The 27,492-nt window shown below is 40.3% G+C and overlaps 1 protein-coding gene across 1 annotated transcript in view; it reads left to right on the top strand.

The window, feature by feature from the left end:
* The first annotated feature begins 3,767 nt into the window (after window positions 1-3,767).
* The window catches only part of desi2l.S (desumoylating isopeptidase 2 like S homeolog), a 37,408-nt gene continuing 13,683 nt past the window's right edge, over window positions 3,768-27,492 (top strand). The window contains exon 1 of the mRNA XM_041574936.1: window positions 3,768-4,627. Coding sequence (XP_041430870.1) covers window positions 4,589-4,627 — 39 coding nt within the window. The 5' untranslated portion in view covers window positions 3,768-4,588. The remainder of the gene's footprint in view (window positions 4,628-27,492) is intronic.

Genomic DNA, 27,492 nt, shown 5'->3' with positions numbered 1-27,492 from the left:
CTATCTGACCACAAGCGATGGCTTTTATCATCCCCTACTTTCCTATTCCTGTTTCTGCAATTTAAAATAACTCTTTTTATGCTGTTATTTTCTACAACTATTCTTGCACATTTCCCACCATAATATCCCTCAGTTTATGGGGCCTGCCAAACTAATCCGAGCTGCTTTTACAGTAGATATAGCCGAAACGTCAGTCAGTAGCTTGTCCTGAGAGTGCGGACTCTATTCGAAGTTTATATATATATATATATATATATATATATATATATATATATATATATATATATATATATATATATATATATATATATATATATATATATAAATAAAAGCAGTTTAAACGTGAAAGGCTGTGTCAGTGTCTATTTCTGTGCTGAAATTTGTGCCGTGGCCTTGGGTTTCGCTGCCAGAAGCTATACACACACACACACATACATACACACATATATATATTTCATGTTTAAACTGCAGCTTTGCTGGCTTTTATTTTCAGCAAAACACAATTCTTCAGCCCACTTCAGCCCCTCACTGGCTAAACATTTGAGTTTAGCCCTTACTGGCTTTCAGCGGACCACAAATCCCAGAATCCTCTCTGGGCACACTTGAGGCACTCTTGTCTCCTGGGAGCAGTTTCTCTTGTCCTCTCTCCAGACCTTTGGGGCTCTCTCTCTCCAACTCCAGGAGGTCTCTAGTGGGAAGCAGCGCTCTACACCTCTTTTAATTGTAGCCCACCTGCAGCCTAATTACACAACTGCCTTTACCTGGGCAGCTGCAAAACACGTAACTGGAGCAAGGAATGAAAGCGCACCCTGCTCTCTTCCATCCACTCCAGGGACCCATAATAATCCATCTTTTCCCAAATCTATGCAGCCCCTCATTCTATCAACCTGCTCTGACCAGAGCGAGTCAGGGTCAATTATAAAAAATGAATATTATAATTAAATACTTTTATTATTAGATTATTATTAAAACTAACACTGATGACTTTTTGATGCACGTCATCATCCTTATAAATGATAGTTATCCGGAGTGTGTTTTCCGCTCTCTATATATATATTATTTGCAAATTTACCAAAACTCTGTGCTTATAAGTGTAAAATATATACACAGAACCAACATAAACGGAGAAATCAGGCTGAACAGAGATTAACACAATGGATGCCTGACATTTGCTGCTTTGTTTCCATAACATTAGCGACTGTTACTAATAAAGGCATTCTGCCAGATACACGTTTAGCTGCGAAGGAGATTGACTAATTATTCTCTGTTTCTTTCATTGCCTTCTCCCACCTACACTGTTCTCTGAGATGGCAGCAAATTACTCACAGGAGCTTATTGTTCTCTAACCCCAGTGCTCTCACTTTGCTTTCATCTATTAGTTCTCTCGCCGCACATGGGAAATGGCAGGATACTGAATTTCTTAAAAGAAATTCAGAGACAGAGGTGAAAATTCAGTAGTTTGGCGCCAGAAAGGAAATTTTACCTTCAAATCTTCTAGGAAGCTGTAGATTTATATTTATGTTTGATTTATTAATATTACAGGTATGGGATCTGTTATCCAAAAACTCATTATCCAGAAAGTTATGAATTATGGGACGGCCATCTCCCACAGACCCTTTTGTAATCAAATAATTACAATTTTTGAAAATAATTTCCTTTTTTCTAATAATAAAACAGTGCCTTATTCTTGATCCCAACTAAAATATAATTAATGTTATTGGGTTTAATTAATCTTTAAATACATTTTTAGTAGTCCTTAGGTATGGAGATCCAAATTACAGAAAGATCCCTTTTCCAGAAAACCCCAGGTCCCAAGCATTCTGGATAATATTTATTATAATAGATTTAATATTAATATTGTATTTTGTCTTTCTCTTCTGTCTCTCTCCAAAGTGAAATATTAAAGGGATACTGTCATGGGAAAAAATTTCTTTTTCAAAATGAATCAGTTAATAGTGCTGCTCCAGCAAAATTCTGCCCTGAAATCCATTTCTCAAAAGAGCAAACAGATTTTTTTATATTCAATTTTGAAATCTGACATGGGGCTAGACATTTTGTCAATTTCCCAGCTGCCCCAAGTCATGTGACTTGTGCCTGCACTTTAGGAGAGAAATGCTTTCTGGCAGGCTGCTGTTTTTCCTTCTCAATGTAACTGAAAGTGTCTCAGTGAGACATGGGTTTTTACTATTGAGTGTTGTTCTTAGATCTACCAGGCAGCTGTTATCTTGTGTTAGGGAGCTGCTATCTGGTTACCTTCCCATTGTTCTGTTGTTTGGCTGCTGGGGGGGGGAAGGCAGGGGGGTGATATCAGTCCAACTTGCAGTACAGCAGTAAAGAGTGATTGAAGCATTGAATCAGAGTACAAGTCACATGACCTGGGGCAGCTGGGAAATTGACAATATGTCTAGCCCCATGTCAGATTTCAAAATTGAATATAAAAAAATCTGTTTGCTCTTTTGAGAAATGGATTTCAGTGCAGAATTCTGCTGGAGCAGCACTATTAACTGATTCATTTTCCCATGACAGTATCCCTTTAAATGCAGTCTGGTTGCTGTTGACGCCTATTGGTCAGTCCCTCCTGTTTATCCTTCTTTTTGACATTGAAACAACTGAGTATTAAAGGAAAAATATACCCCCAGAATCCCAGAATGAATACTTAAAAGACCTGACTAGAAATAATGCAGCTCTAACTGGAAGAAGTGTGGGAGTAAAGGACAGAACTTTATCCATTAATTGACTTACAATATGGGACCTAACATGTATGTGTGCCCTTGGCTTGTTTTTGTGCACCATGAATCATAGAAGCCCAGGGGGTGTCCCTTAGTACTTACAATGACATTTCTATTTATAATCACCCAATGGTTTATTAAAGGGGAGCTATCATGAAAATGAAAATGTAATATAAGCTCCATCATACTGAAATAAGGAACTTTCTGAATACCATCAATTAAATATTCTGCCTTGTTTCTGAAATAATCAAGTTTATCGTCACTATTCCTCTCTCAGCATCTGTTTCTCTTCATTCTCTCTTCATGCAGCAGTTGGGTGTCAGATATTCACTGACAGTTAGATCCAATGTATCTTATAGGGGGGCTCCTTTTGCCTAGAAGATGTATTAGAGGTCACTCTATTAAACTCACCAGACATCATGTCTCTCTACATGCAGGATTTGTGCAAAAGGCAGTTATTTTGTTTTTACTGGAATCAGTTATTTGAGTGAGCTCTAATACATCTGATAGGGAAGGAGTTTATGGGAGTTTTTATAAACATTAGTGGACATGGTCAAAAAAATTTGGCACACTACTCCCGCCAAATCTTTTTGTGTTTCCAAAATGTTGGGAGGTATGTTATATGTTTTTTTATTAGGCACATTTTTATTTTGGGGTTGTCTATTGTTTCTATTCACTGGAATTGTACCATCAACTTAGGAACCGCAGAGGGGGATTTGAGTATAAATATTCTGAAATATTCCATCAGGCATCAAGGATATGGCCCATGTTTTAATTGGGGAGGGGTATAAAGCCACTGACTGTTACTGGCACCTCATTGAAAATAAGCCTATAATAAATCTATAGATGATTTCCTTGCAAAATGAGGAATATTAGGGATTTGTTTTTATTTCAGTGGAAATAATTTGAGTAGTGTCGGCTTCACTTTGGGGTGGGAGCTCTGGGCTGTTCCATGAATGGCTAGTGTTGGTCCCCGGGGGGCTGTGGATTCTGTATGATGTCACTTGCCTCCCTGCAGCTCATTCACATTGGTTTGGTAGCAGTAGGAATAAAGACAAGACTCCACCCCCTATTTAGATGAGGTCATCGTGTTCCTAATTTTTTTTTCCTTCCAGATACTACAGAGTCTGCACTGAATGAGCTGCCGGCTCCATCAATTCCCCACAAGCCGAGTCTGTTGTCAGACGTTTACACCCAGGCTGTTTCTCTGTGGATCTTACTGATTCCTTCAGCATCTCGTCTCACTGAAGCATCATTACTGTTATCCAGCTCGCAGCATCAGGACCACGGCTGCTCCCGACCGTAAGCATTTCCATCAGCAGCTCAGGATTCTGCACAGCCTCTGACATCTCCTATATTTCTGCAATATCTGTGTAGTACAGATCCACTAGCAGCGGCCAGGCGAGGAAAACAGCCCAGGATTATGCAGAGCAGCAAGTGGATTGGAGCAAGTCAGAGGAAGGAGCATGTTTGGGGCTGCTGAGCTCACCTTACGTTCAGTAAAGGTCATTGTTGTACAAGGAGCAGATGTGTTGCACGGCATTTGCTACATTTGCACAATCTGAACTCATGAGACTGAACTTGCCTCTGGTTCAGGACTGCATCATGCACAGTGGAGCGTAGCGTAGGAATTGTTGGAAACTCTGCTTGAATTCTGCTTCCACATCCCCCCTCTCCCCATGAGCCGCAGTATGAGACAGAAACAGATCTGCTGGGCAAGTTTAGGCAGTCACAACCCCAAACCAGTTTGACTGGAGACTGGAGAATGAAAACAAACCCGCAGGCATCAGCCAAGTGCAGCACCGACCACAAGGAATCTCTGCGCCTGGACGAGCCACAAGGAGCCGCTCACATTCACAATGGCCAATGAACCCGTCATACTTAATGTCTATGACATGGTAAGTCCTGCCTGCTGATGGGGTTCATCACACCCAAACAGCCGAAAAGTAGCGATGGGCGAATAAATTCGGCAGGCGCGAATTTGCGCAAATTTCCGCGTTTCGGCACAGGCAAATAAATTCACGAAACAGCTGCGAATATTCGCTGTCAAAAAATTTTGTCCGGCGTCAAAATATTTTGGGTGCACGTCGGAAACCGTCACTCGTCAACACTATCAACACCCGTTGACTTTAATGCCGGCATCAAAATTGACGCAAGAATCAAAATCAACGCGAATTGACGCGGCCATCAAAATTCGTGAATGTTTCACCGCTTCCAAATTTCACTGGAAATTCGCAAATTTTTCGGCAAAACGGGAGAAATTCGCCCATCACTACCGAAAAGCACTGGTAATACTATTGCTGCTTAATAAACTGCACTGGCATCGCGTCTGGTGTAACACTCTGCGGGTATGTTTGGGGTTTCCAACCAAATGTTTATGGGAGACCATCAATCGTAATCAGTATGGGGGGAGCGGGGTAAATGCAGGTAGTTTGAACTTTTAAAAAGCTTCCGGCAAGTCCATTGATTGACATTGACTTTCTGAAACTATAAGGGCAGCGATACACGGTCAGATTCGGGGAGATTAGTCGCCCAAACTAATCTCCCCAAACTGCCTTCCCATAGGCTAGAATGTAAATCGACTGCGGGATGGCACTCGGAGCTCTACGTTTTCCGAAGTCATCCGACGTTTCCTCATGAGGCAGTTTCGGGCAACATTCTAGCCTGCGGGAAGGCAGTTTGGGGAGATTAGTGGCCCCAAGAAGAGGAGATTTGTTGCCGGGTGATTAATCTCCCCGAATCTGACTGTGTGTCTCTGCCCTAACACTGGAATTATAGCCCAGATGCTTGTGTCTTTTTGTTACTGTTATTTAGAGGAACCTTTATTTTAAACCCCTTCTTCCCCCCTCCAAACCCTCACTTTTCCCTCCCTCCATCCCCTATACAAAGAGGTGTAACTAGCTATTAGTGGGTCCCACAGCAAATTAATTTTAGGGCCCTCAACATATCCACAGGTTGTCCTTTTTTACCAATATATTTTGAAATTGCTCATTAATTAGAGCCTTATGGGGCCTCCTATACCCCCTGGGCCTCCGGCAGCCGCAGGGTCTGCTTCCTCTGTTGCTACAGTATATAAGATAAATGCTCAATACATTTCAGTTTAAAAAAAATCTTCTGGCAAAACAACTAGAATATTAAACTTACCAAAGCTGGCATCAAATGGGTGGAGTTTAGCAGTATATGGGTGTGAGTTTTAGATCAGAGACTGGAGGCTTTATTGGGGTCATGGCACAAATACTAGAATCTTATAATTATAGCCACAAATATCCTGTAAAATATGTCCTTATAAGCATTTCCTAGTGATGTCATCAGTTAAAATCAGTGCGTTAAGATCAAATTGCATCACATGACTCAATGAAACTTGCGTATGATAAAAAAAATAATGGACCACCAATAAGACTGGGGCAGACATATTCCAAAATTGTGAATATATTGTTCCCTTCTGTATATGATGCACAAAAGCCTTGAAAAGTAAAGTATATTTTTGCATGATGTCATATGTTACAAACAGTCCTTAATGATGTAACTTCTGTATTATAAGAAACACTGTATTCCTTAAATAAGATACAAGAAGTTCTATGGTCATGGAACTGCTTGGTGACTTCTAATATCCTTATATTTTTTACAATGGCAGACATGATTCCTTATATTCATGGCTACTTCTGATTTCAGAGGCAGGTTATTATATCCTAAGGGGCAGATTTATCGAGGGTCAAATTTAAAATCCGAATTTTTCGAATTCGAATTTCAAGTTTATTATAGGGTAATTAGACTAGGGAATAGTCCAAATTTGCGTCGAGTTTTAAAAAAAACAAAAAAAACTAAATTCGAATTTCGAAATTTATCAATGAACTGTCCCTTTAAGAATTCAAATTTGACTATTCGCCATCTATAAAAACCTGAATTGGTGTTGTAGCCTATGGAGGACCTCCTACAATCAATTTGGAGTTGGTTGGTGGACTTTTGGATATCAATTTTTTTTTAAAAAACAAATCAAATTCAATCGAGTTTGATTTGAGTTTGCAGGTCGTTCCTATTCACCTGAATTTAAAAAATTCTATTTTTTTCATAAATTTCGATTGGTCATTTTTCTTTCTTTCGAATTTCGAGTTTATGTTTCTATTTGACTCCCCTTAGACCTTGCCTAACTGATTAGCACCTCCCACATATCCAAGGAAAAAGGGAAAAGACTCCAGGGAACTAGAGGCCCAAGAAAATATCTAGAGCTGTTCACTTTTCTATTAATTTGGTTAATTGGTCTTATCTTCTATTTTCTCCCTTTGCAATAATACATCAGCTTCATCTTATCACTATTTATCTCTATCTTCCTCTCTTTTGTTTATAACTGTTATAACTGTTGGGCATATCCAGCAAACCAAATTTGGAAGCGTCTATAGTGGAACAGGGTGGGGTAAAATACTTTTCACTTACTAGATGGTGTCATTGCACAAGGGGTAACGAGAATAGAATAGACAACAACTGGGCGCCACAAGTCCTTTAAATCACTGTTTATGTCAATTTAATAGAATTGATTTACATTTTTAAAGGAGAACTAAACCCTAAAAATGAATGTGACTAAAAATGCCATATTTTATATAGTGAACTTATTGCACGAGGCTAAAGTTTGAGCTTGTCAATAGCAGCAATGATCTAGGACTTCAAACTTGTCACAGGGGGTCACCATCTTGGAAAGTGTCTGTGACACTCACATGCTCAGTGGGCTCTGATTGGCTGTTGAGAAGCTAAGCTTAGGGCTCGTCACTAATTATCCAGCAGAAAATGAGCTTCCCTGGCTGTAATATAAGCTGATGCTACAGGTTATTCAATTCTGATGCTAATTGCACTGGTTTCTGTGCTGCCATGTAGTAATTATGTGTATTAATTACTAATCAGCCTTATATTGTGACATTTCTATTCTATGTGTACTGTATATTGTGAGTGGCTCCCTAAGCTCAGTAAGTGACAGCAGCACAGAGCATGTGAATCAGTGAATCAGCAGAAAAGAAGATGGGGAGCTACTGGGGCATCTTTGGAGACACAGATCTTTACTGCTAAAGGGCTGTGGTTGCCTTGGGCTGCTACAGAAGCACAAAACATCATGTACAACATTTCTAGCTACTTCTTTAGTTTAACTTTCCTTGTCCTTTAAATCCCATTTTGAGTCTTAATGGAAGTCTGTTCAATGTATGATTCCCACAAGGGTCCTGCCCTCAGATAATATTGTACATCCAATGACTTATACAGCCGGGACTTCCTCTACTCAGCATTATTTCTACCCATTGATGTGGAAAGTGGAGATGAACATGAAAAATTCATATTGAACGTTACATCAGTTTCAGAGCAATTTTGTGTGATCCTTATCTTCCCCTGTGAGAAATAGACATTTCCCAGAAAGGATTTATTATGTAGCGAGCAGCTTTAAAATAAGTGATAGATAACGAGGAGAACGAGGAGACAAAACGCTTGCGTGAGCGGAGCCTTGGGCTGACATCGATTTCATTTTTATCTCATGTCAATAGAAATAATATTTATGTGGCGGGACTTTTACATCGTAAGAACATTTGGAGTTTTTACTAGAAGAAGAACCTCATGCTGGGTACAGGGATTACAACCACGTATATATCGACATCGTGAAACGTATGGAATTCTGAAACATTGGCAAAGCCATTCTTTTTTACTATATACTCACACTCCACAACTTTCATCATTTACAACATTTAGAGCATTGATATGAATTAGGGGAAAAGGCAGACGGGAAGGGTAAGAGTTATAATATCTGTCAAATGACAGTAAGAAATGGCACACAAGAAGATTTCATGGGTCTGGGCAACCATTCATTTTTTTTATTAGTCCAAAGATGCATGGCTAAAAGGCCTAAACATGGTTTTCATTGGCTCACAGACATGTCAACTCTCTCATTCATACAATATATACGTATATATATATATATCTCAGTGCCGGGCCATGCTGGGCAGGCGCCCTAGGCAGGCCCGGCAGTCTCAGTGCCTATTTAGTCTGCGTGTGCGCATGCGCAGAAACGCACAGAGCGCGAAAACTACATAGAGTCGGCCAGCGAAGGGAACCGGACTTGGGGTAGATGACAGAGGAGGTACGTGCCTGGCGCCCTCCCAGCTTTGCTCCCTAGGCACGTGCCTACTCTGCCTACCCCTAGTTCCGGCCCTGATATATCTATACCACAAGAGGGAAAGCGCTACACAGCAGGCCACTCATAAGTTGTTGGTTAAACCCCATTGTGTGTCCTGTAGTGGGAAATGCGTTGACAAGTGCCCTGGAGTGACACCTTGGGGCAAATTGACTTATGGTCGAATATCAAGGTTTAATTAAACCTCGATATTCGACTGCCGAATGGAAATCCTTCGACTTCGAAGTCGAAGAATTTACCGCAAATAGTTCGATCGAACAATTAAATCCTTCGAATCGTTAGATTAGAAGGATTTTAATCCATCGATCGAACGATTTTTCTTCGACCTAAAAATTGTTGCAAAGCCAATGGGGACCTTCCCCATAGGCTAACATTGACTTCGGTAGGTTTTTAGGTGGCGAAGTAGGGGGTCGAAGTTTTTTTAAAAAGACAGTACTTCGACTATCGAATGGTCGAATAGTCGAACGATTTTTAGTTTGAATCGTTCTATTCGAAGTCGTAGTCGAAGGTCGAAGTAGCCAATTCGATGGTCGAAGTACCCAAAATTTCGAAGTTTTTTTTATTCTATTCCTTCACTCTAACTAATTAAATGGTCCCCCTTATGTCATATGGGAGAAAGGTTTTATAAATAATTCCCTTAAAGGGATTCTGTCATGATTTTTATGGTGTAGTTTTTATTTCTAAATGACACTATTTACACTGTACAATATAAAATGTAATTCCTGAACCAGCAAGTGTATTTAGTTGTAATATTGGTGTGTAGGTGCATCTCAGCTCATTTTGCCTGGTCATGTGCTTTCAGAAAGAGCCAGCACTTTAGGATGGAACTGCTTTCTGGCAGCCTGTTGTTTCTCCTACTCAATGTAACTGAATGTATCTCAGTGGGACCTGGATTTTACTATTGAGTGTTGTTCTTAGATCTACCAGGCAGCTGTTATCTTGTGTTAGGGAGCTGTTATCTGGTTACCTTCCCATTGTTCTGTTGTTAGGCTGCTGGGGGGGGGGGGAGGGAGGGGGTGATATCAGTCCAACGTGCAGTACAGCAGTAAAGAGTGACTGAAGTTTATCAGAGCACAAGTCACATGACTGGGGGCAGTTGGGAAACTGACAATATGTCTAGCCCCATGGCAGTTTTTTTAAAGACAGTACATGATAAATATCAATATTCAAATTTTCGATTTTTTTTCAAATTCAATTAAAATTTGGATTATTCCCTAGTCAAAGTACACTAAGGGGCAGATTTATCAAGGGTCGAAGTGAAATCGAGGGAATTTTCAAAGTAAAAAAATTAAAAAGTAATTTTTTTGGATACTTCGACCATCGAATACTACGAGTTTGACTTCGAGTTCAGTTTGAAGTAAAATCGAAGTACTACTGTCTCTTTAAAAAAACTTCGACTTCAATACTTCGCCAAATTAAACCTGCCGAAGTGCTATGTTAGCCGATGGGGACCTTCTAGAGCAGTGATCCCCAACCAGTAGCTCGCGAGCAACATGTTGCTCTCCAACCCCTTGGATGTTGCTCCTAGTGGCATCAAAGCAGGTGATTATTTTTAAATTCCAGGCTTGGAGGCAAGTTTTAGTTGCATATAAACCAGTTGTACTGCAAAACAGAGCCTCAATGTTGGTTGACAATCCCCATAGGGGCTATTAAATGGCCAATCACAGCCCTTATTTGGCACCCCAAGAACATTTTTCATACTAGTGTTGCTCCCCAACTCCTTTTACTTCTGAATGTTGCTCACGGGTTCTAAAGGTTGGGGATCCCTGTTCTAGAGCATTTTTCTACATTTTTTGAAGTTGAAGAAAAATCTTTCGATCGACGGATGAAATACTTTGAATTGTTCGATCCAAAGGATTTAATCGTTCGATCGAATGATTTTACTTTGACCGCAAATTCGATGTAATAAAAACTTTCAACTTTCGATATTCGAAGTCGAAGTATTCCAATTCGATGGTCGGATTTCGAAGCTTTTTCTACTTCGAAATTCGACCCTTGATAAATCTGCCCCTAAAATTACCCCTAAAAATTAGAATTTTCACTCCGATCCTTGATAAATCTGCCCCATATATTCTAATACTAGTATAATTTTTTTTAGTAAAACTGACACATACTGTATATATACAGTATATGTTTTACTAAAAAAATTAAGTATTGGATTTATACCGTAGGAAAATGCCCCCTGTGGCTGGTGCAGTTGATGACCTTCAAACTATTTTTTAAAACTGTTAAGGCTGTTAAAACTGATAAAACCTTAAGATTAGAGAAGCTTTCCTCTTCAGGCGTAAGTATAGAAGCAGGCTGTACTATTGCAATGAAAAGTCTGGCTACAGTTGTACTGCACTTCAGCTGCAACGAATGATTTGTCTGCTACTAGAGACGGCTGAAAAACACAACTAAAAATGAAATACAGGGGTTATAAAGAAAGTCTGAACCCTGTTTTTAAAAAAAAATTATTTTTTTTTTTTTATAAAGAGGAGACGCATGTTCCGAGAAGTTTTTTTTAATCTTTGAAAGCTTATGCAATAGAACACTGATTTTTATGTCTGCCATAATCTTAATGATACAGTCAGTGGAATGGAAGATATTTATGCCGACATAACCTGGCAAATCAGAACATGTAGGCCGGTGCGGTAGGCAAGTGATCTGAATGTTCCAGGATATTCTGCTTAATTCTTTATTATAATGCCCTTCAGTCTATCATACCTCCCAACTGTCCCTTTTTCGGAGGGACAGTCCCTCTTTTGACAGCTCAACCCGCAGTCCCTCATTTGTACTGGAAAGTCCCTCTTTTCTCTGCACTGAACAGCCAGAAAAAGAAACAAAGTTTCTCACTTAATTGGCTTTTAGCAGAGAGCCCAGAACAGCTAACAGGTGCAAATAAGATACTTTGTAACAATTTTGAGACACAAAAACACAGTTTAGATAAGGAGAATATGGTAATTAGGTGGTGTGGCCACAGAAAGGGGTGTGGTCAAAAGAATTGCTGCGCTACATGCGGGAATTTTTTTTTTGTCCCTCTTTTTACTTCCAAAATGTGGGGAGGTATGGTCTATGGGAGCAAAAGTGCTGAAACACTTTTAATGAAAATAGCACTGGGAACAGGTGTTTCCCAAAATATTTATTACCCACAGAAGCCTTGTTAGACATCAGTGCAGCACAACACGGCAATTCAGGCTTTTAGTATGGAGAGGAAAAGGCAATAAAATCTAATACTCTTCTGAGATTGCCAGGCATGTACTAGCCCGCAGCAACATAACAGCAACATAACAAAGCATCAACAAGTAAAGCGTGTATTTCCCTTGGGTTTGAAAGGATTATTCCCTGTTCCTTTCTGTTAGCAATAAGATCAACCCAATGAATATTCTGTATAGTCTCAACTCCATTGAAATAACATTATCGTTACTGCAAATGTAACGCAGGAGACGGAGATAATAAGCCATAGTGCACTCTGAATTTTTCGTTTATTATCTCCCTTGGCATCTGAAATAGGTATTCAACGCCAGTTTCAAATGACAATATGTGTTTGTACATTTTGTAGCTTATACAGTATATGGTTTGCAGATATAGGCCTGTTATTTCCTAGATATATGTCATTTTTATCCTCGGTGTAGTAATGTTGCTGCCCTAATCCAAAGGCAGTCGTTTTCAGATTTGTTTCCAGCCCCTGAAGTTACAACCTTTGGTCAGGGACTCCTTTAACTCATAACCAGGTTACAGATATAGGTAAATATTGGCCTTGAAGGCTGATCCACCTGTTTGGTTGTAAGAGCAGTTCTGTGTTTTTCTGTGCTTTGGAGCGATATCTCTGTGCTCTCCAACTAGTATCTCCCTTTCACTCCTGTACACGTATGTTCTCATCATACGATATTCGGTGCGTGTATGGTGGAAAAGGGGCCGACCGATATCGGCAGAAGGCTTGGATATTGGTCGACTCGTCGATCGGGCTGGACGGAAAATTTTGATCAGACGCCTTTGAAGGGACCCAAACATTGGCCATTGTTAGTGAATCATCAGATACAGGTAGAATTCTATTGTTTCTATATGTATATCTGACCATTCAGCTCTACATGTGTGTATTGAAATGAACGATCCAAGAAAGATCGTAATTGTTACGTCTATGGTCACCTATAAGAGAGCACACCGATTAGTGTACATGCATAATTCATGCTAAAATATCCAGCCCAGATGAGGTTGCAGGTTACTGGGTTACTGTATAAGACATGATCATGCTGGAAGTGGCACTTGGAAACAACTGCCATTACTGCAACAACATTTGCATCACTAGTGAGGAAGATTAATCACGGGATATGTAATATTGACAGATACTTCAATAGTTCTGACTGACCTAACTAAAAACGAAGTCCTAGTGCGTATTCCCTTGAGTAAGGCCAAGTACAATAACACAGAGTAAGTCTAAAATGGAGTGCTAAAAGATAAGTGGTTTATTATATAAAACAGAATGGAAATGAAAACAATGGACCAGAGTGAAGAAAAGAGGGATGGAATAGATAGAACCAGATATGGAGACTGAAAATAATGTAATAAACATTAAAACAAAACAGAAACAAAATCTTGGGCAGTTTTTGACCAAACTAAAAACCTAGTTTGTTGGGTCCATTCCATTTAGAATCTTCTCGGAACCGAACATAATGCCCCTTATTAGTTCCCAATTTCCCTTTGTGCTTTTAAAGAAACTGATGGGATCATTTAATGGAACCACGTTCTCTGCAGGTAGATAACACAATATGTGCCCCCTCTGCAGCACCCCTTTCATCAGGGCCGGATTTACATAGTGGGCGCCCCTAGGCCCACTACCGTTCATCGCCCATGTCCCCTCCAGGGGGGACAGGAGCAATGGGGATTGGCGTATGGGAAATTTTAAAAATTATTGTATCTCCAGCTCATCCCCAGTGTTTTTGAACCAATGTGGGTGTTGGGCAGCATGTCGCCCCCACTAAAATCCTGCCTTTCCACAAATCTGGGCCTGCCTTTCATCCTAGGCTAGGGTACGACCTGTTCTATCTATATATCTGTCTTCTAGGGGCATTAATATAGCTAAGAAGTGATAGAAAAAACTGCAGTAGGACATACAGTAGACCTCAGCCACCATATTGGAAAATCTAGCATCCAAGTACAAACATACACTATTTGCACATATAGGCTACATATAATATATATAATGATAACTTCCCTTTAATAAATCCTAGAATTAAATAGTAACAGAGTATGATTTTTTTATATCATACATTTTATCTAGCAGAGCAGTTTGCTTTGAATTGATCAAATGAGCTTCTTAATCAGCACTCCACCTTTTTTATATACAATCCCACTGCATTATAATAACGTATTAAAGGCCTACATTTTCCTACCATGTATATAAGTTTCCTAAAACAAATAGCAGCTTTCACCCAGTGGCCATTTTCCCGCTGACACATCATCAGCAACATTGAGACGTATGCTGTAGAGTTCATGCAATGCAGAATGCTGATTTACACAGGCACAACATACTTTGACAAAAAGTTTTTCTGGGGTTGAGCACTGTAATGGTTAAGCTGAGCTCAGGAGAGGTGGTTAGGAGAAAAAAATAGGATCAGACAGCTAGAGTTTCTATGGGAACCAGCAATGCTATCTCTTCATTTGCTGTTAGACTGGAGGGTGTGTTTAGTAATCTGAGCTGAGAAGAACTGAGCATGCTCATAAGTCAACAGCCAAAGCAAATTCCTGACGGAGCAGGCAGAGTGGGTTAGAGGAGTAGAAAGAATTCTAAGTGATTAAGGGGATTCTGCAGCCTTACTGTTAACTTACTGTCAGTTATCTAAAAATTTCAAGGAGGCTGTTCATTGATTACATTTTTGTTGGGGGGAGGGGGGTTTACATGTCCTTTACTTTCTTTAATAAAAAACATATCTCCAATATACTTTAATTAAAAAATGTCTACCTGACTGTATTCAGTCCCTAATTGCTCAGCAGGGAAACAATCATACTTATGAACAGCAGGGGGAGCCCCCGCCTTACTTCCCAGCCATGCAGAACTCAAGCGGCTTTGTTTGTAGAGCAGTCGGTGACTGTGTAGAGATTTGTATTGGATTTTATTTTTGCCTTTATATCCCCTTTAGTGTTTCCAACTCCAGCTGCAGGGACAAAGATCATGGAGCCAGATTCAAACAGATAAACTGGGATTCTATTTTGCTGCAGCCACTGGTTCTGCAGAGTTGGAGAAAGTTTGTATTAAACAAAACAAAAACTATAAAATCCACATTAGATGACATGACAACACAGGACCCAGTGCAGTCTGTATATTCTGATTATTAATCAGTCTTGCTGTATCGGCTTCTGGCAGATATTATTTGACTTGTGCTGTTTTGATCATTTATGATGATCCCTAAGCAGCCCAGACCACACTGAGCATGTGCACAGTCTTGGTCTTGCAAAGATGTTTAACAAAGTTACAAGTTGGTGACCCCCTGTGGCCAACTTTGAAAGCATAAATCATTTGTTTGATTAGGCTTGTGGTGCAGTAAGTTCATGTTTATGTTTAGTATACAAAATACAGCATTTCTAGCCTTATTCTATTTTACACTTTAAGATGAATATCGAACCAATCTCTTGGAACCGCCATCACCAATTGAGCAGCAAGTATAGGAAAAATATAATTTTTCTCAAAAATGGTTAGTCTTTATGGGGTTGTTGCATCTGCTCTTGACAAATCTCGGTATCTATCACAGTATTTCTTTTATACAGTGAGTCTATTGGAAGAACAAATGAGGGAGTCGCAAGATGGGGGAATGTTGGTGAGAAGTGAGAGGAAGGGCACATACCAGGGATATAATAAAATACATATGTATGTGTATATATATATATATATCTATCTAAATTAAGAATTCCAAGTTCACACAGGGAGCAGATAACTGTGAATAATAAATAGTTGCTAGGCGCTGTATTTGCTTTTGCATCATCACTTACATAAAGTCTATTCTTAGTTAAGCAGGTCCTGGTGGCTCCTCCGCTCAATCATTCCCACAGCTTCTGGTTCCTGCGTTAGAGGGAAACTACTCACAGCCCCCACTTTGAGGTTTCCCAAACTTGCCATTTGAGCTCATTTGAAATCAGGATTTATAATGTGAATTATTCTTAACCTCTTGAAATACAAATGATTTCTTTAGATAAGAATGAGCCTTCAATCTTCAACTGAGTTGATGTATATTGACCACATAGGGCTGAGATTCCAAAATGTGGGAATGAAGGATTTAATACATTTATGTAAATTTCTTGCATTTGTCAAAAAAGTACTGAAAATGAGAAGGAATGGAAGCAATGAGTGTGCTTGGATCTGCTCAGCTGTCCTATAGTAGGTTATGGGCCAACAATTAAACCAACAATAAGGAAAAGCTTGATACCTGGTATGGTTAGTATAGGGTATTCATTGATGTAGTTCACTTACCTGTCATCAAACTATTTGACTGCGTTGTTGAAACACACTTAAACCACTGAAATTCTGCAATCCGGAGGAGGAACTGATCTCGGTCATCAAATTAAATTATGCCTTTATATGCAACTATATCACCGCATATTTCAAATCAATGTAGAGGTTTCTCAAAGGAGCAGTTTTCCAAGTATTTTCAGAGATAATGCTTTATCAGAAGAACCATTGACTGTATTTGTCAACAATGGAAATACTTGGGGGAGCAAAGTGTATTTCTACTAAGTCATAAATTAATTTCATTTCATACATGAACCAGTTTCTCATCTGGGTGAACCTATAGGCCTATGGTCTGCACAGTGGATATCATAAAATTAATCAGCACTTATTTTGCATTGGGCAGGAATATTTTTCATGCTTGGATTGCTCTCCAACACTTTTTACACCTGAATGAGGCTCCCAGACGAAAAAATGTTGGGGATCCCTGGAACAGAAGCCGGGAGATCCTCTGGTTTTCCTGACTCCCGGCGCATCTCTTCTCGTTTAGTGGGGCGCATGGCACGACGACACCTGCCTTGTACTGACGCCAGCATTAGGATGCTCACCTTTTGACGTCGAGCCCCATAACGTCATCTTTTGGCGCGGTTTTTGAATTTTGGCGCCAAGATCCTTTTAAAAGGCTCAATCTCCATTTTGAAAGTGCCCAAGTTGGCTTCTGTTTTTCAGATAATGCCTAAGCAATTCTTCTGTGTTTTGAATTCCTGGCTTTGACTCCTGCCTGATTATTGACTTTGATTCCTGCTGCCTGCCTCAACCCTTTTGCCTGATTCTCGACCACGTCTTGTCTAATACTTGCCGGTATCTCGTTTATGAACTTATTTCTAGTATACGCACTTATTCCTTGTTGGTTTCCGCAGCAGAAAGCCTGGGGCCCCAAGAGGGCGTTGGAATCACCGGAATCCACGGTGTTCCCTGTGCATGTGAGTGTACCCATCATTGTTCAAGGTTCCTGATAACGAGAACTTAACAAGCCATGTATGCAGTACCATAGTAAGATAATCTAAAAAAACCACATGCCTCCATTTATTCTTTTTCTTTTGTGTTTGTCTGATAGAATGCATGTGTTTTTGTTTTCTCTTGGTTTATTTTTCCTACCTTGATGGTGTTTCTGGCTTATTGTGCCAGTTATTTTAGTGGTGTCAGCCTCCATTATTTAGAGTCTTCATTATTCATTTTGCTCATTGTGTGTAATGGAAGATACCAGAAAGCGATGTCAATATATAGCTCTGCACTGTTTTGCAGTGAAATGTAATATTGTATATTGTTATTATGGTTGAACTATTCATTAACAAACCACAAACACGGGTAGCATGCCGTTTATATGATACACCTAAAGCAGCAGATCGGCAAAAGCTAACAGTCAGGAGAACAAATTGGTTATACATAAAGTCCCTGCTCCGTGTGATGATACAACTCAGTCTCTAAACTCATGGGAACATTTCTTTCTCCAGTTTTGACCTAAATCTGTTTTCGTACCCTTATTCAGCTTTGCTTATTGACTGCCAATCCAACTTTGTCTAATATAGTGTAGCACCTATTTGAGCAATCTTGACCACAATTAGCTAAAGTGTCCAGCTAACGGTATAAGCATGGGCCACACTGCGACTTACACACAGGGTCAGGGCCTTCGCTAAGTGGAAGCTCTCCCTTTACGGTGTAGTGAAAATACAACCCACCAGGCTACTGTTTACAAAAAGAGAAACTTGGGCGCCAGGAGGTTCTTTGGTGCAAACAAACAAACAAATAGTCAGAGACAATGACCACAGGTTTACTCCCGTAGGAGATGAGGTTTTAGCACATGACACATACTATACAGCTCACACAGAAACTGGTAGACTCACGTATAGATAGAAGCAGCATATGGAGAGACACATATAACTCACTCAGAGCTTCAGGTAATAGGTAATTCAGCTGAAGCAGAACTCCATTAGGCATTTGCAGTACATCAGTGCAACCTTTCCCTCCTGGGAGTTGTCAGGAAGCAGCCTCTATCCTACACTCCTTCTTCACTGAGGTCCCTGCACTGGAGGCAACACACAGAGCCTCTGGGAAGCTACTCCTTGTTGGAGCTTCAACTGCTCTTTCTCTTTACCCTATCTGCCTTTCTCTCCTAGAGAGACTATTACAAGTCTGCCCTACTATAGCTAAACCTCATTCTCAGGGTTTCCTGGTCCTCGACTTCTCTCCAGAACTTGTGGCTTTCTGGGCCTTGCTGATCCCTTGCTGAGGCCAAACAGGAAGAGGCCACTCCTTACACACACTATAGTACAATGTGGGAGGAAGTGGTCATTACACCTCTTGGCCAATAACACTGAGCTAAACAGGATTTTTTGAAAATGGAGGGGCCTTAAAGCCATAGGGGCAGATTAACCCCTATGGGCCCCTACAATAGGTTGAGATGATATAGGTCATTTACAAGCAGAACTTAGTATGTAAGTTGCCGCATACCTCTACACTCATTTTTGGGGGCACAGAGACTTGTGACCAAGCCATTTGGACTGAGTGCTGTCTACTGGGCACAAATTCTTCTGAAGCACTGGGTACTAAGGGGCATTCACTTGCTCTAGCACTTGCGCCCCAGGGTAAAAAAAAAAACCCCTGATATCTCTATACCTGTGATCATCTAAATCTTTTTTTGGGTACTTATTTGATTTGTTGAGTTGTAGAAGTAAAACTAGCCTTAAAAGAGTTATTTGACCATATGCGGGGGAACCTGAAGCCAGAGGTGCCTGTAGTAGATGAAAGGGCCTCGTAACACAAAACAAATTTTTAGTACCATATTCGGTGCATGTATGGTGGGAAAAGAGCCCGCCGTTATCGCCAGAAGACTTGTATATTGGTCGGCTCATCGATCGGGCTGGACGGAAAATTTTGATCGAGTGCCTTTGAAGGGACCCAAACATGGGCCATTGTTATTGATACAGGTAGAATTCTATTGTTTCTATATGTATATCTGACCATTCAGCTTTACACGTGTGTATTGAAACCAACGATCTTTCTTGGAAACATCTTTTCCAAAAAAAAGATCCTAATTGTTACGTCTTTGGCCTTCACAGATATTCTAGAGGTAATCGATAGATCAACGAGTTGTTGCCCCTAAGCACATGGTGGGAGAAGGGAATATGGGCATCTAAATCCCGGCATTTTACTCCTATATGACATTGATAATGGGATAAGGATATAGTTTAATACACTGTAGATAGATAGTGCCAAACACTCTTCTGCGGGGCATGAGGATTAGGAGCCAAGCTATTCACTAATTCACTAATTATAATCATATGCCACTAGCAATAGTGTACCAGACCCCCAGGACAACATGGGAAGAGTGACCTCCTGCACAATTCTGAATATTTATCTCAAATAAGGATCAGATATAGGAGATATAAAAGTAAAATGCTGGGACTTGGGGCCTCCATATTCCCTTACACCAGCATGCAAGGCATTTAAACATAATACTACAGATATAATTCATTATATAATTTCAGATTGTTCCAAAAGCAACAGCAGTAAAATCCGAGACTGGCTCTGTATATAACCATTTCCTCAGTCACAGGAAAAATACCTAATTGAAGATGATTGATTTAGCAGCGTGAGGTGAAGTATCTGCAGGTCGTGCATTTATGATTCAGCTACAAATCATATCGCCTTTATGACTTGAGTTCAACAGCCAGCCAACAGGATTGTGGAAAGAGTCAGTAGAAGGAACAGCAAAAAGGCTTATCCCGTAATTATTTTCTATTGTATGCGACACAACTATACTACAACAATAACCTCTGTGGCATAATATGCATCAGCACCACTGAACATCAATCATTATATCAGCAACCATGGAACCCAGTTTTGTTTTCTCTAGTGGCCTAAATATGTCATACATGTGTATAATGGCTGTCCTCCTGGGTGCTCTGATTCACCCCACTAGGATGAACTTCATCTAAACATTTTATTTGACAACGTCCCCTGCTAAATTCACATTAAATGATTGTGCATTGTTTGTACACTGATGTTTCTACCAGATCTTGGTTTCCTACAGAACCTTGAACTCAAATTAAAGGAAGAAATCAAATTAGCCTTCAGAATCAGTTTTTAGATTAACAGTAATGTTAATTTCATTAGATATATTTGGAAAATGCTCTGGCACTGGTGTATATGATCTACTGCAGAACCTTTAAAGGAAAACTATACCCCCCAAACAATGAAGGTCTTTATAAAAAGATATTGCATAAAACAGCTCATATGAAAAATCCTGCTTCATGTAAATAAACCAGTTTCATAATAATATACTTTTCTAGTAGTATGTGCCATTGGGTAATCATAAATAGAAAATTGCCATTTTAAAAAATAAGGGCCGCCCCCTGGGATCGTAGGATTCACTGTACTCACAAACAAACCAACAAACCATACATGTTGGGTCACATGAGCCAATTAACAGACAGAGTTGTGTCTTTTGCTTCCACACTTCTTCCTGTTACAGTTAGAGCTGCAGTATTTCTGGTCAGGTGATCTCTTCCTGTTACAGTTAGAGCTGCAGTATTTCTGGTCAGGTGATCTCTTCCTGTTACAGTTAGAGCTGCAGTATTTCTAGTCAGGTGATCTCTTCCTGTTCCAGTTAGAGCTGCAGTATTTCTGGTCAGGTGATCTCTTCCTGTTATAGTTAGAGCTGCAGTATTTCTGGTCAGGTGATCTCTTCCTGTTACAGTTAGAGCTGCAGTATTTCTGGTCAGGTGATCTCTGAGGCAGCACACAGACCATCACGAAATGGTGGTTTAAGGCAAGAGATGTAAAAGGGCAAGATTTACTTAAATATATATTCCAGTTTGGTAAGATTCTTTAATATGCCACTTAATATGATATGAACTATCTGTTGCTTAAGTGTTCATTTTGGGGTTATAGTTTTCCTTTAATACATGGCAGCCAATCATAACAGGGAAAACATCTCGAGTTAATGGCACCATCTTCAGCCGCTTCGGTAATCTTCAGAATGAGACCGGTTCTTTGGCAATTTTCGTGAGTTTTGGCGCGAAACAGAAAATGAATCCAACTGCGCATGCACCACTACGCCGGTCTCATTCCGAAGATTACTGATGAGAAGAAGATGGCGCCCGTGAACACCGAGGGGTACGTAAAGAGTTAGGGGTATTTGCCCAGGGTAGCAGCTAGGCTGGGGGGAGGGGGGTCTATGTATGTTTTTTTTTTAACTTTTGGGTTGAATTCTCCTTTAAATAGAGTTTCTGGCAGTTAGAACCAATGCTCAGTAGTTACAGTCTATTTTAAAAATGAAGTCAGGTCATTTATTGAAGGGAGAAAGTGAAACAAGAAAGTAAAGAAGCCTATTTTCTGACCAACTGACCAACTGACCCGCAGACCCACACCAGTACCTGCAGTCTACCCAATATCCAAAAGTACCCCCTCTGGTGTGCAGATAAGGTGCCCAAACAGTGTTTTCCTATAGATCCTCTGGTTATATTCAAACTGCCATTGTGCATCACCTATGGTTGAACATGGTGCTTAAAGGGATCCTGTCATCGGAAAACATGTTTTTTTCAAAACACATCAGTTATTAGTGCTACTCCAGCAGAATTCTGCACTGAAATCCATTCTCAACAGATTTTTTTTATATTCAATTTTGAAATCTGACATGGGGCTAGACATTTTGTCAATTTCCCAGCTGCCCCCAGTCTTGTGCCTGCACTTTAGGAGAGAAATGCTTTCTGGCAAGCTGCTGTTTTTCCTTCTCAATGTAACTGAATGTGTCTCAGTGGGACCTGGATTTTACTATTGAGTGTTGTTCTTAGATCTACCAGGCAGCTGTTATCTTGTGTTAGGGAGCTGCTATCTGGTTACCTTCCCATTGTTCTTTTGTTTGGCTGCTGGGGGGGAAAGGGAGGGGGTGATATCACTCCAACTTGCAGTACAGCAGTAAAGAGTGATTGAAGTTTATCAGAGCTCAAGTCGCATGACTTGGGGCAGCTGGGAAATTGACAATATTTCTAGCCCCATGTCAGATTTCAAAATTGAATATAAAAAAATCTGTTTGCTCTTTTGAGAAATGGATTTCAGTGCAGAATTCTGCTGGAGCAGCACTATTAACTGATTCATTTTTTCCCATGACAGTATCCCTTTAAGTAGATTGAATTATTTTATATGGATGATACAGTGGGCTTATTTGATCACAATTACCATTCTCTAACCAGTCTGTGCTTTCTACTTATAGCATGCTCCATTTGTTTTACTTCGTTTTCCAAGAAGTCTAGAGTGAAATAGAAATATCAAGTTTAGGAGGCGCACACCCAGTAAATAAATATGAGCTGCAGATCCTAAGGAGGCTCCCCATAAGTGTCTCCAAAATCAGCTTAGCCAAAAATACAAAAGCAATATTGCACACTCCAAATCAAAAATAAAGTGTTTATTACATCAAAAAAAAAATAATACAAAAATCATACCAAAATGATACATTAGCCCTAGAGTGAAATAGACAGTGCTGTATTTAGGTCCAGTACCACCCTAAGCAATGGACCTCATCACGCGCCCCAGTTACGTAAGTGACGCCACATGTAAGGCTATGGAAGGCGTCTGATGTCAATACCCTGGGTAGAAAGAACACAGAGTGTGAAAAAGTAAATGGCACTAGAATAAGCAATATGTCTCGCAATACTATTATTACCTTTAATACGATTATTCTCTACATGCGGCTGTGGAGCCAAGCTATGCTTTCTGCAATATAATCTTGCACAGTCCCTATGTACAATTCACATCAACACCCTCATCTCCTCCAGGATCATGAGAGATCAAAGCTGCTATAAGCGAGCCACAAATCCAGAAACAGTAGCCGCAGCGCCGTGTAAAGCTGCTATAGCTTCTCCACATTGATTGATGGGTCTTTTAATGGTGAACGGGAGTCTGCAGCTGCATGAGAAAAGGAAATCTATGGACTGATTGATAGACAGGCAACATGAAAAATGGCAATGTCTAAAGAATATGAATTAGGCCGGCTCTACGTATTCATACAATGGCTCTGTTATTTTACTGGAAAATACTGTTAACCTCTTGAGTTCTAGAATCTTTGACTCTGTATTGTTGGCCTTCCCGTGAATAACAGACCAATGGAAGGCACCGAGATACAGGGGCTGATTCACTAAGGGTCGAATATCGAGGGTTAATTAACCCTCGATATTCGACTAGGAATTAAAATCCTTCAAATTCGAATATCGAAGTCGAAGGATTTAGCGCAAATACTGCGATCGTACGATAGAAGGATTATTCCTTCGATCGAACGATTAAATCCTTCGAAGGATTTAAATCCAACGATTGAAGCAATATCCTTAGATGAAAAAAATTTAGCCAAGCCTATGGGGACCTTCCTAACATTGACTTCGGTAGCTTTTAGCTGCCGAACTAGGGGGGTCGAAGTTTTTTTTAAAGAGACAGTACTTCGACTATCGAATGGTCGAATAGTCGAACGATTTTTACTTCGAATCCTTCGATTCAAAGTCGTAGTCATAGTCGAAGGTCGAAGTAGCCCATTCGATGGTCGAAGTAGCCCAAAAAATACTTTGAAATTCGAAGTTTTTTTACTTCGAATCCTTCACTCGAATTAATGAATCGGCCCTACAATGTCTAGTAATAAATATTATAGGCCAGATGTGTTGCTTCAGAACTCACGGATAAACAACAGCAGGGCACTCGAACCTGGTGAATTCGATTTAGAGCTCACTCAAATAACTGATTCCAGTACAAACAAAATGTAACAAAATAACTGCCTTTTGCACAAATCCTGCATGTAGAGAGACATGATGTCTGGTGAGTTTAATAGAGTGAGCTCTTAGGGCTCTTACACATGAGCGTTCTGACCTGCGCTCCCCTGCGTTCCGTTTTTTGGCGTTCAGCCGCAGGGGAGCGCAGGAATAGACGCAAGTCATTATTTGAAATGGGGCTGTACTCACTCAGGCGCGTGTAGGCGCCGAACGCAGGTTCAGACGCAACATGCTGCATTTTTCCTGCGTTCGGCGCCTACACGCGCCTGAGTGAGTACAGCCCCATTTCAAATAATGACTTGCGTCTATTCCTGCGCTCCCCTGCGGCTGAACGCCAAAAAACGGAACGCAGGGGAGCGCAGGTCAGAACGCTCATGTGTAGGAGCCCTAATACATCTTCTAGGCAAAAGGAGCCCCCCTATAAGATATATTGGATGTAACTGTCAGTGAATATCTGACACCCAACTGCTGCATGAAGAGAGAATGAAGAGAAACAGATGCTGAGAGAGGAATAGTGAAGATAAACTTGATTATTTCAGAAACAATGCAGAATATTTAATTGATTGTATTTAGAAAGCTTCTTATTTCAGTATGATGACGCTTATACTAAATTTTCATTTTTGCGATAGTTCATTTAGGCTTGCAGACAAAACCACTTTTCAGCACCCTAAGGGTAGGGACACACTGGGCGATTTGGGGAGATTTAGTCGCCTGGCGACTAATCGCTGCGACTTTCCACGACCAATCTTCCCCGAATGCCTCCCCTCGCTCTGCGCCTGGCTAAAATGAAAAATCGCCTGCGCTAATCACACGCGGCAATTCGTTTTCCGAAGTCGCCCGAAGTTTCCTCGTGAGGCAACTTCGGGCGATTTCGGAAAACGAATCGCCGCGTGTGATTAGCGCAGGCGATTTTTCATTTTAGCCAGGCGCAGAGCGAGGGGAGGCATTCGGGGAGAAAAGTCGCGGCGATTAGTCGCCAGGCGACTAAATCTCCCCAAATCGCCCAGTGTGTCCCTACCCTAAAGAGAATCATCCACGAATAGGCAACTGCATATAGTCATTGTACAAAAAGCCACGATGCTTGAAATAAGTTTAGTTAGATTGCCAATCAAGATAATATATATATATATATGGTAATGAATACTGTGATGCATCCATAATGTGCCTCTGTGGATATACTGCTACAATGAAGTGTATAGATTTAGCACAGGGGCTTTTTCCACTTTGATGGATCAGCCTAATTGAATGGCATCAAGTCTGCAATGTCTCAGATTACCTTTACAAAGCACTCGCTATTGGAAAAGCCAAGTTCAGGTATTCTGGAGCAAGGAGGGGGTCACTAGTAGTGATGGGCGAACAAATTTGGCGAATTTGCAGCGAATTTCCACACTTTGGCGCAAGTGAATAAATTTGCGACATTTTGTGCATCAAAATTATTCGGACACCCCATTGACTTTAATGCACTTGGCCAAAATAGGCGCACGTACAGGGCAGCCATCAGGGGGGGACAGGGGGGGAGAGTTGTAGGGGGCCCGAGGGTAAGGGGGGCCCCGGCCATGCCACACTTACTTGATTAGCCGGGCCCCCCATCTTTCTGAGAGCTGCTGACTTCGGGAAGGCATGTACGTTTAAGGAGCCCTGGCCACCAATTTTCTTATAATCTGTGGAGGGGGGGCCCTGGCCACTAATTTTTTTTTTCTCATGTGGGGTCCTAGCCACTAATATTTTTTAATGGGGGGGGGGCCTGGACACAAATGTTTTTTATGGGGGGCCCTGACTACCAATATCTTTTTATTTTTTATTAACATGTGGGAACCCTAGCCACCAATATTTTTTTTTTGTTTTTTTACTGTGTGGTGGGGCGGGCTGACCTGTAGGTGGGGCTTGCAGTGGGTACAGCCCAGGGGGCCCAGGAAATTTTGTTGTATGGGGCCCTGCGATTTCTGATGGCGGTCCTGCGCACGTATAACAACAGGCGTCAAAATCAACCCACATCAAAATCATTTCATGAATTTTTTGACATTTTTTCGAATTTTGCTGGAAAATGGGAAAAATTTGCCCAACAATAGTCACCAGCACCATATAAAGAAATCATGATACACAGTAGTATTCTACTGTCTGAGTTTTCTGGAAGCTGTAGTCATTGCCTAAATTTTTGCCACCATTAGCTTCTGTGTGTGCCTGTGTCAATTTCATAGTCTCATCACTTCCAATATGCGGCTCTCATTACATTTGGGATCATGTTCTCTGCTAAATAAAAAACTGCAGAGATAATCACCTCTTAATAAATCAGAAATCATAACGATGTTATGTTAAAATGCTGTATATGTTATTAAGCATTTAAGTAAACAAGGCTATGTACATTATATATATATTGACTTTTATGCAAAGTCTGTGTTGTAAAATTTAAAAATTGCCCAATAAAAAACATTGAAATAAATCAGAAAGGGATGAAATCATCCTAAGCATCAAAAGGGCACAGGAAAAGTAAATGCTGATCCAAACAGCAGAACTGATGCCAACATCAACCATTTTTTTTCAGCCATGTCCTCATTATAAAACCTTTCCAGGGGTGGGATGGATGCCTAGACCCAGAATGTACTAGAGACTAATTAAGTCTAGAAAAGAGGCGTATATTGGCAGAGCACTATTTCTCAGCAAGAAAAATAACATTCAAATATGTTGCCAATATTTGGAAAGAGTATGCAGTATTTGAAATTGCATGCAGGCTGTCGTTTATTGATGCTGCACAGAGCTTGAAAAGGATAAGTAAACCTTAAAAATAAGTGGATGTAAAATTGATGAGGGGGCTATTCTAAGCACTTTTGTAATTTACATTCATTATTTATTTTCTTTTAATTCCAAGATATTAAGGGATACATGTGCTGTTAATATTAAAGAATTTTGTTAGGACAGCATCACCTGCTGGTCAGTTTACAACCTGTCTGACCACCGAGTAGTCAAGGAAGTTGTCAGGAGAAAGAAAGAGGCTGCTCTGATGTTCTTCTGCTTAGGAAAATAATTAGAAAACATTTCTCAAATCTTTCCTAAGCAGAAGAACATCAGAGCAGCCTCTTTTTTTCTCTTCCTTGACTACTTGGTGGTCAGACTGGTCAGGAAAATGACCATCAGGTGGCGCTGTTGTAACCAAATTCTCTTATATTTACAGTACATTTATCCCTTAATATCCGGGAATAAAAACAAAATAAATAATGAATGTACATTGCAAAACTTCTTAGAATAGCACAATCATTCACTTATTTTAAAGGTTTACTTATCCTTTAAACTGTTCCATTATGGCAGAGATCCCCAACCTTTTCTACCCATTCAAATGTAAAAAGAGTTAGGGAGCAACACAAGCATGAA

This window comes from Xenopus laevis, chromosome 8S (assembly GCF_017654675.1).
Source record: "Xenopus laevis strain J_2021 chromosome 8S, Xenopus_laevis_v10.1, whole genome shotgun sequence".
In the NCBI taxonomy this organism is placed as follows: Eukaryota; Metazoa; Chordata; class Amphibia; order Anura; family Pipidae; genus Xenopus; species Xenopus laevis.
Note: the sequence above shows the minus strand (reverse complement) of the source record. Positions and strands in the feature narration are given on the sequence as shown.